This window comes from Neolamprologus brichardi, chromosome 13 (assembly GCF_056152115.1).
Source record: "Neolamprologus brichardi isolate AB-2024 chromosome 13, ASM5615211v1, whole genome shotgun sequence".
Classification (NCBI taxonomy): domain Eukaryota; kingdom Metazoa; phylum Chordata; class Actinopteri; order Cichliformes; family Cichlidae; genus Neolamprologus; species Neolamprologus brichardi.
The window spans coordinates 22074004-22090290 of record NC_142116.1 but is presented as its reverse complement, the minus strand read 5'-3'; the positions used below and the strand labels follow the sequence as shown (position 1 = coordinate 22090290).

The window sequence follows — 16287 nt, the reverse complement described above, 5'->3', positions numbered from 1 at the left end:
GACAGAAATCAGTCCTTCACCTATGGCCTCTCCACAGGCGGCAAGCAAATTTTAAGGCTCTTTGCACTGTGGAGATTGTTGAGGTAACATACTGAGCTGCAGGAGCTGATTTGTGCTGATTAGCGGGCCCATGTGACTGTGGGCACCGGGTCCAGGTGATTGTGTGGGATCCTGCATTTGGCACTTGTTACTGCGGTTTTCCACTGAGATGTTAATCATCCAGCATGCGCCAGAGGCATGATTAAATGTCACGCAGCTCCCTCAGCTTTGGCCCTCTCACTGTGAATAAACCTCTCTCACCCACAGGCAGACAGGGCCTGGAGCCTGCAGCTGCAATTTGAACTGCCCGACCTATGCAGTGCCACAGCTCCCCCTACAGGCCAAAGAACAAAAGACAACAACAACAACAAAATTCTCTTTATTTGACGTTACTCTTGATCAAAAGAGGAAACTGTGCAATCACCAGGTGATGCACAGACATAAATGCATATAGAAAGTATACAAAAGATAAAAAGATTTTAAAATAATGTAAATGACATAAATTAAGACAGAAGAAAGACAGAAAAAAGAAAGGATTGTCATAAAAAACTGAGGATTTTTCTCCAAGCTTCACATCCCAGTGCACCTCAGATTGCAATGGAGGAGTTTGCCGACCCCCCACTCAGAGGTCAGAGCCTGAACTTCAACAGGTAACAGACATCGATGAGCAGTTAGTTTCATCAAACCACAAACCTTCATGAAGCTGTTTCTACCTCTTCATGATTTTACAGTAGAAATGTTTTTGAGAGTTTTTGCTTTGTGTTGTCGGCTTTTTGTTCATACCTAAAAACTATGAGACTGTACACGTCTCCTCATTAGGGCACAAATTTGTGTTGGTGTGTTTATGGTGTAACGCAAAAATAATGCAACTAGTAGTGCAGCAAATTACTTTCTCAGGCGATTACTTTAGTAACTGTAACTTCAATATGTGATCAATAAAATATCTAGTCATGTGTCAAATGGCATGGTTTGCACACTTCCTGGAAGGATGGGCAGAACTGGTCACTTAAATTTTAAAATGAAAGCTACAGGTTTCTGTAGCTTCAATGTTTGGTGGTACGTTCTAAAAACGATCATTTATGATTTGTAAGTTGCATGTAAATATTTTACATTATTCTGAAAGTTTTTCAAGCGCACCAATGGATCTTTTTTCCCCTCCACATCTGCAGATGAAATTCTTCTGTTGTATTCCCGCTATTTAGACAGTGGCCCTTCCACGACGCGCTATTTCTTCAGCGTTTATCTGTTTAGCGCACTCTTCCAGGTCTGTTATGACCTTAGACGCTTCAGGTCGGTCTTCGGGATTCATACTCAGCATTGATCTGATGGTGATGCACTGTAGCATAAAAAGAGCAATAAAATATTTATTAGAAACAATTTCTCATTTGCACCATTTCTAGAGCTCAACTTCAACAACATTTTCCACTAAGTGTATATCTTTTAAATCCAGAGTCTTATTTCCCCAAATATGAAGATCATCCCTTTCTGATTTTGTTCTCATCACCATCAGATGTTTGAACCTAAACTTCCTGATGCTCCACAGACTTTCCTTGCTTCTGTGACAACTAAAAAAAGGCCTTTTCTAATGATTAATTAGCCTTTCAGACACTGGAATACTGGAGAGGTGTTTGCTGGAAATTGTCTTCTGTTAGCTGATGTAAATAATCCATCTAAAATCAAACACATACATTTCTAAGTGACCCTAAAAATTTGAGAGGTTTTGGATCACAGCCTTTCCTCTGCCAGCACATATGTCGTGAGAAATGCATACTGAAATTTGCTAATACACTGAGAAAACATTGATGTACCTCCGAGATAAAAGTGGATGCAAATTCTTGGGGAAGCTTCTGTTTTCTGATGTCTTCCCATGTCTGAAATTCAGAAATATAGTTCAGGAAACTTCTAATGAATAGTTAAAGACAAAACATTTGACCTTCTACAGATTATGAGCTACCATGCACAGCATTCTGATTGTGACTCAACAACCTACCTTGGCCTTTTCATAACGAGTGGAGAATTTCCAAAGAAGCTCAAAGTAGATCAGCCCCAAAGCAAATATGTCAACCTTCCTGCCATAATTCGTCTCGCTCTCCTGTGTTAAAGCAGTTAAACAGCATTAATAACAACAAGCACTGAGCGCACAAACCTCCACCAAGGCAGCTCACTCTCTGGTCAGTGTTTACATTTAAGGGAATAGTACTGTATTTTGCATATAGAAATTCTGTAAGCATGGTTAATAAGTATTTATAGGTATTGATTTGTAAATAATTGGGCATGAATAACCTGAGCTTACAGAGCTCTAGATTAACTTTTCCCACGGTTGCACTGTGCGCCTAACTTTTTTTCTTCTTAGGTCCACCAACACAAAAGTTAGGCACACCCCAATCTTTCAACCGCATCAATTAACACTGCAGTTTTTACATGTGCACTTTTTTTGGGGGAGGATTTGCTGTCCATACAGGCAATATTAATTTGTAACAATCTTGTCAACACAAAGTTCTTTTTTTGGAGCACAGTTCTACAAGAAAGATAAGTTACTGAAAAAGTGCTTGTGCTTAAAGTGCTTTGGCACTCTTTGGCAGTATTGCAGGTAATGTTAAACTTAATCATCATCTCAGTCTCGTCTGATGACCTGTTTCGCTGCTGCATGCAGTTTAAAGGCAGTAGGAAGAGGGGACACTTGGACAGTGCATTTATCACGGCATAGAATGTGTTTTCAATCATTCTTTTCATCTTTTGTCATTACCCAACAGCTACATCCACTTCTGTCGGGCTTAGGCTACCCACTAGGGCTGGGTATTGTCACTGATTTCTATAATCGTAACTGAGGATAAAACACAGAAAACATGAAAGAGATTTTCCTGGCCTGACTTTTTATATCAGATAACCACCTTAAAAAATATTTTGCAAGCTAAGAGTTTTTCAATTTAGTATAATTTCTGAAAATAAAAAGTATTAAACAGCAAAATTAAGGATTTCTTGTCGGAGGTCATTTTGGGGGAAAAGAGAAAAACAGCGGCCGACAGCGCTGTAAACAACGGTAAACTGGTGTGGAATAAGCAAACGAATAATACAGGAAACAGAGATTTGAGATGGGAAACTGTTCTTGAAGTACATTTTGGTCGAAGAGGGACAAAACCTGAAGCTCAGAATCAGTGAGCTGACGACTTTCAACCCCGACGGGTTCGTGCCATCGGGTGAGAAAGCCGTCATCTCACTGATACGTCGGCTCCACGCTCTGTGTTTACGTCTTTGTGTGGAATCTGTTTACTTGCTCTCATTTACTATTTTATCTGTTTGGTGGTTGTTCAAATAGTTTTGTGAGCTCCTGGCTTTTCTGGCAAAAAACATTAATATTTAAAAATTGATTCAGGATTTAATGAATCAACATCGCGTTATTCAAGCTAAAAATCCACTTTAATTGGAAAATCAACTATTGAAACCCAGCCCTACTACTCACCTGTCTATCCACCTAAACTTTCCAACGTACACACACGTAGGCTGAAAGGAATATCTGGACCACGACCAATCAGAGGTCCTGTCCCTGACTATCTCTGATTGGTTTAGACCACGATAGGGGCATAATGTGCGTTTGTTGTTGATTACATGGAGACTTTCAGAGTAGCAGGGACTTTTTTTCCTTTTTAATCGAATGGCTGGATGATTTTTCTTTAGTTGCATCATTGTTGCATCATTGAGAAATTAGAGAAATTAGAAATTAGAGCCTATTAGGCTTATTATGTAATAATACAATTTTCTAACTAACTAAGCAGCTCATCTCTTTTTCTTGACGTGTTCTTTAAAGATATAATATGTTGTGGGGTCAATGTGAAAGAAAGGCAGATGTAAAATGCAAAAGTGAGGTCAAAGGGTTAAATGTGATATATTTGGATGTAAACTATAATGTGATATTTAGAAGCCACATATACCAGTATCATTTTCCTAAATGGAAAACGCATAAATAAACAGTACAATTTTAAGCAACGTTTTAAATATTTTTAAAGACATTTTACGAAAGTCTGACCTCATTTGACTTTGGAGAAGGAATCGGAGGTCCCAAGTAATGGGTTATTTAGAATCTCTATATACACTATATGGCCAAAAGTATTAAACCACTTATCCAAATCACTGAATTCCGACGTTGCAGTAACATCCTGAGGCACACAGTGCACACAGGTTGCTGACTTTCTGCAGAGTCAATTTCTACAGAACTCCAAACTTCATGTGGCCTTTAGATTAGCTTAAAATCAATGCGGCTTCATGGAATAAGTTTCCATGGCTGAGCAGCTGCATCCAAGCCTTACATCACCAGGGACAATGTAAAGTGTCAGCTGCAGTGGTGTAAAATACGCCATCACTGGACTCTAGAGCAGTGGAGACGTGTTCTCTGGTGTGACGAAGCACACCTTGGTGGTTTCCAGGAGAATGGTACTTGTCTGGCTGCACTGTGCCAAGTGTAAAGTCTGGTGGAGGCGTGGGGTTGGTTTTCAGGAAGTTGTTCCAGTGAAAGGAACTCCTAATGCTTCAGCATAATAAGAGACTTTGGACAATTTTATGCTCCCAACTTTGTGGAAAATATTTGGGGATAAACCCTTCCTGTCCCAACACCAGTGAACAAAGTAAGGCCCATTAAGACATGGATGAGCATGTTTTGTGTGGAAGAACTTGACTGGCTGGCACAGAGTCCCGACCTCAACCCCCATACAAAGATGAGAGCGGTAAATGTGAGCCAGTTTTCAATAAACACACTTTTATAAACACACTGCTTGTCCAGGTGCAAAGAATGGCTTCATATCAAATCTTATAAATTAAGAATTGGATATTGCTCAAGTTCATATGCGAGTCAAGGCAGAGGAGCAAATACTTTTGGCAAATATATTGCATGATTTCCTATATGCCCATATGTTGTCCATAAAAACATAGTTTTAATAAACAGCTCTATGGCAATATCATCAATTGAACGTGCGATCACTCTATTGAACTTTGAGAGGTCAGAGGTCGAGAATGATTTATTTTAAATCTTTTCACAATACTTTATGTTGACGATACACACCACACTTATAAGAATCATAGTTTCTAAGTTACAAGGCTTTTTTAAATACATCGCAATAAATCATAAACTTGAAGAACTTGGTGGATGTATGCCACATTTTAATGGATTGTTAAGATGACCCCACTCTACACGTCTACAAAGAAATTAGCATAATAATGTCGACGGACTCACCTGTTCAGGAGCCATGTATGATGGTGTTCCCTTATTTACAGTTCTCTTCATTGGGGACTTGTCATCGTCGTCGTTCTCAGCAGTGACCAGTCCAAAGTCTCCGATTTTTACTTTTGTGTCCTGCCCAAACAGGATGTTGGCAGGCTAGCGGGACGAAACAAAGCAAACATGTGACCAATTGTTACATCCTGTGAGGCTGTGGGGGTGTGTGGGTGTGGTGTTGCAATAAACAGTAATGAGTGAGAATCTCTGGGTTTCTGTGGATTTCAGTAAAAGAGTAAACTGAATAATTTTAGAAAAACAAAAAGTCACATACGAACATTACACCTTGTTGTCAGGTTTTAACCTGTACACACACACAGCCCTGTGCGCTACCTGTGGTTAGCCCGTTATCTGCTTCGTCTGGCTCACCTTCAGGTCTCTGTGGATGAGCTTCTTGGAGTGAATGTACTCGATACCACTGACCATCTGCTGAGCAATGGTCAGACTTTCTTCTCTTCTCTTGGAGTTTGATTTCTTCGTATACCAGTCTTCTATCCAGTCTAGAAGTGTTTTGGTGTCACACAGTTCCATCCGAATGTAGAGGCACTTCTTGGGTGAACCAGTGGAAGACCTAAAACAGGATGAATGATCAAACAGTGAAATGATACAAAAGAAGTGAAGAATTACTTTCACAAGTGGACGAGTCTTACTGTGTACTGCAGCTTTCGTCAGTGCTGTCCGACTGGTATCCTGAATCCTCCATCCAACACGAGAAGTATCTAATGATATTAGGGTGCTCGAGGTCTGACAACGCCTTTGCTTCTCGTAGAGCTTTTCTAATTCAAAGAGGGGGGAAAAAACCCTGAATCATACAACTTTACTATAACTATAACAATATAAACCAATAAAGCACGCAGTGAAATCATGCAATATTACTGAACACTTCACTTACTCGTTCCAGCGGATGATCTTTATTGCGTAATACTTTTCCACCAGTTTATCTTTTACCATGACTACTCGACCAAAAGCTCCTTTACCCAGCTTCTCTACGTAGTCAAACTGTGAATGACTGTTGACAGAAATCTTTTATTAAATATCAATTTCTTAAAGCAATTGAACAGAATGTGATAATTTTGATAATATTGCATTCTCATATTTTTATTTTCCATACCTGAAGATTTCTGAATCAGCTAACCTATCACTGGGAGAGCTTCCTGAACTCTTTTCTTCAGGACACAACATATCCTTGACAAAACAATACAATAGAATGCATAGTGTAAAAAAAGAGAAAGAAAGAAAAGACACCAAAGCATGTAGCATGAATTAAATCAATGAACTTTCATTGTTCACGTCATTGAACTACTAAGCTGCAGTTCACAGTATCTTTTTTAAAATACTGTGAACTGCAGCTTAGTAGCATGTCTGAATAGATGTTCACATATTTTGGGCTTCATATAAGCTTTTTGTTGCTCTGCAAATTTGAGTAAATACAGAAGATTTTGCTAGAAAATATAAAGCAACAGTAAATTAAAGTAAATCAATGTTTACTGCATATAAATAGCTAGCTAATAAATGTTGGGTTACTTAACGTAATCCCTGATTCTCTGATAATGGAGTGAGATGTTTCACTATGGGAATCACCTTGGTGTGACTAACTATGGAAGCTCCAATGACACCCTGTCTGTCCATGACAGATCTGTCGAGCCGTGCCCCTCCTGACTCATTCTCAGCAGATTTCTTTTGGTCCCCAAGCAAAGGATGAAAGTGCTGGTAAAACACTGTTATCAAAGAACCAGGGGTTACGTTAAGTAACCAACCACTAATTTAATAGTCGACGTGTCTGAAGCTTTGTAAGATCCTGAAAAACGCAGGAATAACTAGTAGGATTTAAAAGTGTAATAACGTACTGAAACATAAGATGGCAGCACTGCATGTACAAGGATGCCAGCTGCCACTAAACGCGAAAGAAGAAAAAGAAGCAGCAGTCTCCGTTATCATAGCTGTGTCCAAATTCAGGGGCCGCATTTTGTCCTGGATTGTCTCTTCGATTTTTCCAGTTATCGGACTGAGCATGTTTAGCAACCATACAAGACTCGCTATAACGCAATTGCCTGACACAAACATCAGCCATCTTGCCAAACAAAACCAGGAACTGCTGGAACAACTCGCCTGACACAACAGCTGTTTAATAGAGTGTAACTATAAGTGGACTTCTTCCAAAGGATTTACCATAATCCAAACTGGGACTGGAAAAACCGTTCTGCGATATACTCCTATAGAGGACAACGGAGAACTGTTAAGCACCTAATCAAGTTTGCCTGGACACGCTAAGGAAACTCAAAGTAGTTTTTCACGGGAAGAAAGCGACAATGAGTTAGGAGGCGCTGGTCGGTAAGTTAGAATAAGGGGGCGGAATCCTGAGCTTGGCTTGACAGGTCTGTCATAGACAGATGGGTTGTCATTGGAGTTTCCATAGTTTGTTACACCAAGGAAATTCCCATAGTAAAACACTGAAGTTAGAAAAAGAACTTGTTTTTGTTCTAATAATCACGTTTGATTTAAAATAGGACAGTGTGCGTGAAACATCAAATGTGTTGTCAAATTTTACTGCCAGTTTCTTCAGGTTTCACTCAATTTTTGATCTTCTTGTTTTTAGGAGGATTTCAGACTGGACCTTGGAGTCACTCGGACACACTGGCCGCTTTTAAAGTTTTTACTTAAAATAGCACTGTTAGTGTGAAAGGTAATACAAGACCTGAACCTTGGAGTTTTTTGACGAATTACATGTCTGCGCCACAGGTTCTGATGAAGCACCACAGGAATCCCTGGGAGAAAACAAAGAGGTAAATTAGTAAACACTCCATCCTTTTTCTCTCTTTTGCGTATCCTCCTCAGGGTTGAGGGGGACAGGAGCCTAACCCAGCTGTCATAGGGCGAGAGACAGTGTACATCCTGGACAGGTACCAGTCTAGTCTACCATTTTCACAAATCTACCACTGCTATCAGTTTGTGACTTACGGTTCAGTCTGTGGTGTGGGCAGCGTTGCTGAGGCTTCATCTTGAAACACTTTGAAGCGCGACACCTGAAACACAAGCAGAAAGTCTTTAACTTCTGTACCATATCGTCCTCCTTAAAATCTATGTATGTTATGTTAATTACACTTGCAGGCAACAACTCAATGCATTTATTTATTTTGTATGTCTTATAATTTAAGTGATCTACTGAGATTTTCCTATACAACCATCTATGGTTTACAGAGAACGGCCAGGAACCGAGAAGATATCCAGTGAGTGGTAGTTCTCTGAAAAGGTCTCTGATGCCAGAGGAGAACATCAATAATGGTTTGAGTTGAAGGGAAAGCACCATTAACTCAAATAACCATACAGGTAGAAGAGTATCTCTGAAACAGCAGCAGAAGACCACACTGGTAGCCACGCCCATCAAGATTAAACAAATTTAAGACTGGTTTCTTGAACATGACAATGGGCCTGATTTACAAACAGTGTGCACAAACAAATATGTGTGCAAATTTGGAGTAGAACAGTTTTATGCAAAAAAAGAAATAACAATAATAACGACTTTATTTTTATTTGTCGTTATTACTTCTGGTCATTTACAGTTTTCCAAAACACCACAGACTACAAAATGCTCAGAATTACAAAAAAAAGCTTGTAAAAAAAGCTAAATATTACTTGGAAAGGTGTAAGCCAGGGGTGTTCACAGCAGCTTATGCAGTAACCATAGTAACCACGGACTGAGCAGCTGGATCGACACAGGTCTGACAACAATTCGACATGTATGATCTTGAAACAGGACAGACTTTGTAATTGCTAACCTCATATCAAATGTGTACGTAGGCCGAGTCCATGTTTGACGTTTATTTATTATCTAATCTTTGCTCTCAAACTTTTAAACAGCAGTGAGTCTGCAGCTGAGAGAATACAAACTCTGTCCGTGCAGATTTTAACATTTCTGATTAAAAATCAGCACATGCAGATAACACATAACACACAGCAAGAACACGTATTCAACCAAACATCTGCGACAAACAAGTGCTCATCTTTTTTACAACAGTGTTGTGTTTGACTGCTATATTTGTATGGTCTTTATGCTGTAGATTTTTCCTCACTGCTTTTGTCATGTACCCCAGTGAGCTTGAGTGGTGATGGGCACTGAATATTTTCTTGTATACATTTTTGCCCATTTTGGGCAGGGCATATATTCCCTGCCGCGCTTATCCTGGCTTCCTCGTACATTTCAATCATTTTAGCGTTTCTAATGTATTTAATAAATTAGATCTTTTCATTGTTTTCTTGGTGCTGTTACATGTATAAAACGATGGTTTTGTACTAGCATTAAACCTTGTGAACTGACTCTATGCATATGGCTCTTCTCTATCTAAATAGTACTTCCTATGGGTCACACACGTATCATAAATTGGGTGGTAATTTTGTGTGCAAATTCAGACTCAAGTGGCCTTCGTAGTCACTGGATCTTAATAAGTCAGACAGTATTTCCTGGTACTTCATTTTGACCCCTTAACATTTACAGTAATAACAAGATCCACTGTTTGCTCCAAGTTACAAGCTACACCATGCATACAAGTTAGTGTTTGATTTAAACCAGCACAGGTTATAATGTATTGCTACTCACCCCGTTAGTTTTGCGTTCAGATATACCATCAAACAAAGCTTTTCTGCATTTCAGGTGAGAATGTTGCGCATTTGAATCTTTTTTCTTCATCTGAGAGAAAAACAGATTTTTCAGAAATGACATCATTGTTAAGAATAAGATCAACAAATTTGTCAAACGTGTTCCATATACAGGCACATGCACCATCTTACCTGCAGGATTAGATTTTCCTTCTCATTCAAACTTTCCAGGGCATTTCGAGCTGCGTTCTGCTTTGCTTTTTCAGCGTTCTTCCCCTCACCATCAGGAAACCTTTGCCCATTAATCACAGCCCTCATGATGACTCTGACAAAGAATTTTAAAAGCTCTAATTAACATTGCTGATGTACTCTAAGTCAAAAGTTTGATCACACTTTCTCATTTAACAGTTTTTCTTTATTTTCATGACTATTTACATTGCAATTTCTTACCGAAGGCATCAAAACTATGAATGAACACAAATGGAATTATGTAGTAAACAAAACGAAGTGTGAACTAACTCAAAACACGTTTTACATTTTAGATTCTTCAAAATAGCCTCCCTTTGCATTGATTACTTAATGAGCTTCATAGTCACCTGAAATAGCGGTAAGTGGTAACTGAATGTTTCTACTAGGCAGAGCTATGTGAGGACATGGCAACATAACCACTGGGAAATTTATGGCGATGATGATGTTGCAGGAGCGAGCACAACATGACAAATCTGTCAGAGAAGGACGACATTTTGATCATGCCGATCGCAGAAATCTGAAACCACGGAGGGCCCGACTCAGACAGTGGTTCCGCCAGCTAAACCCACACAGCCCCTCTTTCTCTTTACATGGTTTGGTTATGAAAAGAAACAACTTAGTCTCAAGTTAAATAATGTAATAAGCGAGGTCACTGCCACAGTCAACTACGTCAAAACACGACTTGTTAAAGCCCGGGTTTATCGGGACTGTGCGAAGTAATGGCAGGGCTCGCAAAATTTCAAAATCTCTGGTAGCCCTTCGGGCAGGCATTCTTCCATTTTTGGTAGCCCAAAATAAATTTAAGTAGCCCGAATAAAAAAGAAAGCATTTTTTTATGTTTTGTTTCCGTTACAATATTATACTTTAATGTATAATATTGTAACGGAATATTGTTACAGGAGAAACAAAATTAATCTCTCACCTCCAAAATTAATCAAAAAATATTGTTAAAATGCAAATCACAACAACTGTATAAAAATTACAAACATCAACTCAAATACTTGGTTCAAATTGAACAGAAATTTCTATGAATTTGTAAGAACTGTGTAGAACATAAATCAGTCTGTGTCAGATCCTGAATTTGAAATTTCCACTGAAGTCACAAGTAAGAAGTAAGTGGAACCAAGATCTAGGACGTTTGCTTTTTGAAGTTTGCAAAGACTGCTAAATTTTGCCAGTGGTAGTTCACTCTTTGCAACATAGTACACTGTTCTAAACAGATTTTTCAGGGTTTTTTTTTAGTATGTTTTTTGCAATTGCTGTTTGTTCTGGGAAAGATATTGCAGACTGAGCAATAATGCATTTCTTGCATTTCTCATGGGTTCTAATGGGGCCTTTCTTAAAATTACTGGTCCCAGTAACAAAGGCGCTTGTCGACTCAGAAATCAAATGAAACTCACAACACACCTGGCAGAACATCATGTTATTTAGCTCGTCATATTCCAGCCACAGAAATTCTTTTGTCCATGAAACCATAAAGCTGCACTTTCTTTTTGCCTCATTGTCTGATTTGTCATAACTTTTCAGTTTTGTGGTAAGCTTTTCTTTGGCTGTCCCTTCTTCACCCTGACCCGTCTTATTTAGCTGAGCAGAACTAAAATACCTGCGTAAATCCTGCTGCTTTTACACACGTACTTACATAACGGTCAGCGATTTTTTTGCGCACTCAACCTCTCACGTGTTTAAGCTTGCTGCCAGAGATTTGACTTGTCGCATTTGAATGGTTAGCTAATGAGTGATTAGACGATGTCAGAGGAATTGGTGCGCAATCAATCTGTCACTCACCAGTCAGTGCTGCTGCTCTCTACACACCGTTCGCGCGATCGCAAAATGAAAGTGAAAGCAAAAAGCAAGCGCAAATTCAAACGCGATTTCAATATGTCACATATTGACAGTGGCTCACCGATGCCAATGACATAATTACTCAGCTACATTGGCGAAAGAATGCAAAAGCATAGACATATATTTTCCTTCCTATGATAGCCCGACGGGCAGGGCTGAGTTAGATTTTGGTAGCCCGACTGGAAAAATCGCTAGCCCCGGGACGTCGGGCTAGCGATTTTGCGAGCCCTGAATGGGCTCCGACAACACAGCCGTTGTGTATCACAGCGAGTCCCGCGTATTCCAAGTTAAACCAAATAGCTATTATTAAACTAATATAAGACTACAAGGACTTAGTAGTTGGTTTAGCACTTGCATGGCCCAATGCACAATATGGCAGCATACCCTCTTTAATACATTGCAGCTGCCGAACACATTTATCCGGTTTTAGCTCACCTCCCGCCAGGTCTCTCCAAAACGTTCTCATATTCCAGCTTCAAATCGTTCCTCCGTGCAAAGTTTTTCAGTCGTGTTGTGTACTTATTCTTGCCCATCTTAAATCGCGAAACCCTGGTCGGACAAATGCTTGCTGTAGTACAGCAGAGCTCACACACAGATCTAAATTTCCCCGGGCCGCTGGCAAGTGAGGGACGAGGACACTTCGTCAGAAACGTACGGTGGCCCTGAGAGGCCAAACGGACTGCAACTTCAGAAAACACTTGAGTGACCATTATCAGTATTTCTTAATGCTTATAATCTACAGTGCGCCCACCTCGTATGTGTAAAGTAAGCCTTAGTGGAAAAAAACATCGCGCCCGTATTTGGAAATCGGCCCTAATTAATTTTATTAAAATACCTATATGAGGTATTTTGGTTTTGTGCAGCCACTCCTTCTCAGACCAAAGTAAAGTTTTTCTTCATTTTTTGAGCTACTTTTCCAACAGGTTTTCTCAGTAGCAGAAAACTGTCTACAGACAGAAACTCCCAGAAACTCAAAATAACCCAGAGTAAAAAAAAAATAATTCAAAACTCGGTCCTATTTAGCATCCCGGATTTTTTTTTATTGAAGAAATTTCACTCTCCTGCGGGAAAAGAGGTTTTCTTCATTTTTTGAGCTACTTTTACAACGGGTTTTCTCAATAGACAGAAAACCCTATAGCCTGCCCTTTATAAATATCTCTTTGATTATTCAAACAGTGTTTAAATTGTGACTCGTTTGTTATCCAAAAACATTTTATCTATGTTACTGATTTAAAATATACATACATATATTTCATGTTTTTAGCTTAAACAGACTCTTGAGCAAAATCCGTAATGGCATAACCAGTGTGCAGCCTAATGTACGTCTTTTAAGTGTATGTTAATCAGTACATGAAGCGTACCTCTGAAAAAGAGTCCATCATTTGTGAATTTACTGATTTGTTTTTTAACTGCAGTTTTCACAAACTGCGGATGATGAAATCCTCTGTATTGTAGAAAATGTCTTTAAACTATCGCTGTTCCTACTTACTGAGTTCCATAGCTACTTCTTTACTATGTGAATAAACAATTTGAACGAGAAATGATTTAAAGACACATTGAAGCAAGGGCAGAACATTTGTAATGAAATTTATGTGACCGTTCTTCTGAAATCCGACAGAGAGTAAAAATCCAAGAGCTGCTGTAATCCTCTGCATTAATGATCTTTCTGTTTCTCTCCTTCTGCGTGCGCGCGCGCGCGCGCGCGCGTGCTCTCACAGAGAGGAGGTCACGACAGGAGTTCCCTGAGTTGACTCGTATGAACCATAAAGTCAGTTTGGACTGAGGAGCAGTCGGTAAACAACATTCAGTCTTGACAAAATTACTTTTTTATCCAAAGCATGACAAGAAATCAAATCTCTATATCACAATGATTTCAATAAAACCTTATTATTATTATTATTATGGGGGCAATATCACAAATTACCGTAGATCATTAATAGGGAACAAAAAAGAAGGATCACATCGGCAATGGGAGACAGAAGTCTTGACACGTGCTTATAACTTAAAACACAAAAAACCCAGTTACATATGGAGGACCACAAGAGCCACGCGCATCGAAATAAAAAATCCTGTGCTTGATTAATGAATTGTAGAATAAAATCTGCATTTGTAAATTCATTTTTGAATTCCAATTTAATAAACTGATTTTTAAAATGCTTTTTAAGTCTTCATTTCAAAAATCTTTTTCGAATTGCACTTTAATAAACTGCATTTCAAAAACCTTTTTTGAATTGCACTTTAATAAACTTCATTTCAAAAATCTTTTTCGAATTGCACTTTAATAAACTTCATTTCAAAAACCTTTTCCGAATTGCACTTTAATAAACTTCATTTCAAAAACCTTTTTCGAATTGCACTTTAATAAACTTCATTTCAAAAATCTTTTTCGAATTGCACTTTAATAAACTTCATTTCAAAAACCTTTTCCGAATTGCACTTTAATAAACTGCATTTCAAAAACCTTTTTCGAATTGCACTTTAATAAACTTCATTTCAAAAACCTTTTTCGAATTGCACTTTAATAAACTTCATTTCAAAATCCATTTCCCTTTCCTGTTCGCTCAGGGATTAACATGTGGATTAGCATTTGGATTAGCAGTTGGATTAACAACTTCATTTTAAAAATCCTGCTGCTATTCAAATGAGCCACACCGTGGGATGTAAGGAGCTCTCTGATTGGTTGGTCAGACACAGGCTGTCTGCCAGCCTGGATGTTTCTAGCTCATAGCTTCGCCCTGCTAAGAAGCCTGTGTGCTTGTACAAAGGCCGTTCGACCTCGGGATTTACACTCGGTTCGACACGGATATGTGAAGAATGAAGGGACCCTGCAGCGAAACGGAGAGCCCAACCTCTGGCTGAGTGCCTGTTTACAAAGTCTGACCACCTGTGAAGGTAACGTGCTAACGTGGCTAACGCTAGCATCACCGCACGTACCCCCGTTATTTTAAGGTCATCTTAGCTTATGAAAGTTTTACGTCGCAGCTGTACAAGCTAGCTACGTGTTTTGTAAGCTGCTGTACTCTTCACAAATAAAGCTGGAAGCAGCTCAAACTATAAGAACCAGCACTGAGGCCTGTTACATTTATACAGTGTTAGAGCAACGGCTGCAGCCTACAGCCTTTAAACTAGCGATTAAAATGCTGACAGTAAACTCCTCAGTCCAGATGTTACCACATTACTTTGTGATACTTGTGAGTTAAAACAACTGAGACAGGCTGATTAAAATAACAGCTTTCAGTTCTCTCATTCAGCATATAAACACTGGAGATCACACTACTGATTTCAGCTCATTTAATATGTGAGTGCACAGATTCATTCTCAACTGGACATAAACGATGATCAAAGGTTGTATATATGATGAAGTCATCAAACCCCAGCCTGTAACACAGTGCGCTGAATCTTAGCTTTGAATGTCCAGTATATTCTAATCAGTGCAATCTAAGCATTCACTGAACCTACAGTATCTACACCTGTGTGGTAAATGTGTGGTAAAGCTACAGATAATGAAATTTAATTATTAATACAATATACGTCATGAGAAACGAAAGCTGAAATTGATTCAGTTTAGTACTTTTCTCTGTATGCTCTGTGATTATAAAGGCCTTAAATTCTGTGATATATACTGTAAATGATTTTCACAGAGGTCTTAAAGTACTTAAATCACTGCTGATAGTCTGGTTGTTTATATTTTCACATTTTTGTGTCTGTAGGGCTGTTTGATGACGATTTGGACTCCTCTGGGAGATGAGGACACACCCACACCTGTTCCATACTGCAGCCATTGATGGTGTTACGGCTCTGAGTCAGCTTTGGGCCATCAGACGCACACACTGGAAAACCAGCACCTGGACTTCATGCAGGAGAGACGGCCTCAGTGATTTAGGTTCATAAGCAAGTTCAAACATTTCTGGCCTATTATCACTTAGATTTCTTAATCTTAAAAGTGAATGCATTTAAAGCAGGAACTGCACACCTAGCCATCAGAAGTGTGGCAGCATGAGTACTGTAAAGTTTTGTAGGGTCCTTGTTAAAAATTCCACAAGCACCACACATTTGTCATATAAAGTTCCATTTTTTACAGTACAGTGTTGAAATTATAAACTATATATTCTAGTCATCCACTTGTCAGTAATTTTTGAGTAAATGGATGTCAGTGATAAATCAGTGGTGATTCACCTGCAAATGTTTTTAACAAACTTTGTTTTTTGTAGAATTCCTCAACAGCTGTGGAGAGATGCATTTGAATATCTTCTGGTTCCACTTCTCCTTACCTGGAAGCTGAGCATTGCTCATTTCTG

At 39.0% G+C, this 16287-nt stretch overlaps 1 protein-coding gene across 1 annotated transcript; it reads right to left on the bottom strand.

Annotated features, from left to right (window-relative positions):
- Positions 1 to 418: 418 nt before the first annotated feature.
- LOC102788974 (interferon-induced, double-stranded RNA-activated protein kinase-like) lies at positions 419 to 12554 on the bottom strand. Its single transcript, XM_006807652.3, has 13 exons — positions 12425 to 12554; positions 10091 to 10223; positions 9900 to 9989; positions 8264 to 8328; positions 8007 to 8070; positions 6417 to 6490; positions 6198 to 6314; positions 5956 to 6081; positions 5675 to 5876; positions 5264 to 5407; positions 2030 to 2131; positions 1848 to 1910; positions 419 to 1375 (listed from the first exon to the last, which is right to left on the bottom strand). Exons 1-13 carry the CDS (start codon positions 12520 to 12522, stop codon positions 1238 to 1240), a joined length of 1416 nt encoding a protein of 471 aa, XP_006807715.2. The 5' UTR covers positions 12523 to 12554; the 3' UTR covers positions 419 to 1237.
- Positions 12555 to 16287: the final 3733 nt, after the last annotated feature.

Coding starts and splice junctions, on each gene's coding strand:
- LOC102788974 (XM_006807652.3), bottom strand. CDS start 12,522: ATGGGCAAGAATAAGTACACAACACGACTGAAAAACTTTGCACGGAGG. Junction 8,071..8,263: donor CCCACACCACAGACTGAACC/GTAAGTCACAAA, acceptor GTTTTCTCCCAG/GGATTCCTGTGGTGCTTCAT. Junction 5,877..5,955: donor GACGAAAGCTGCAGTACACA/GTAAGACTCGTC, acceptor ATCCTGTTTTAG/GTCTTCCACTGGTTCACCCA.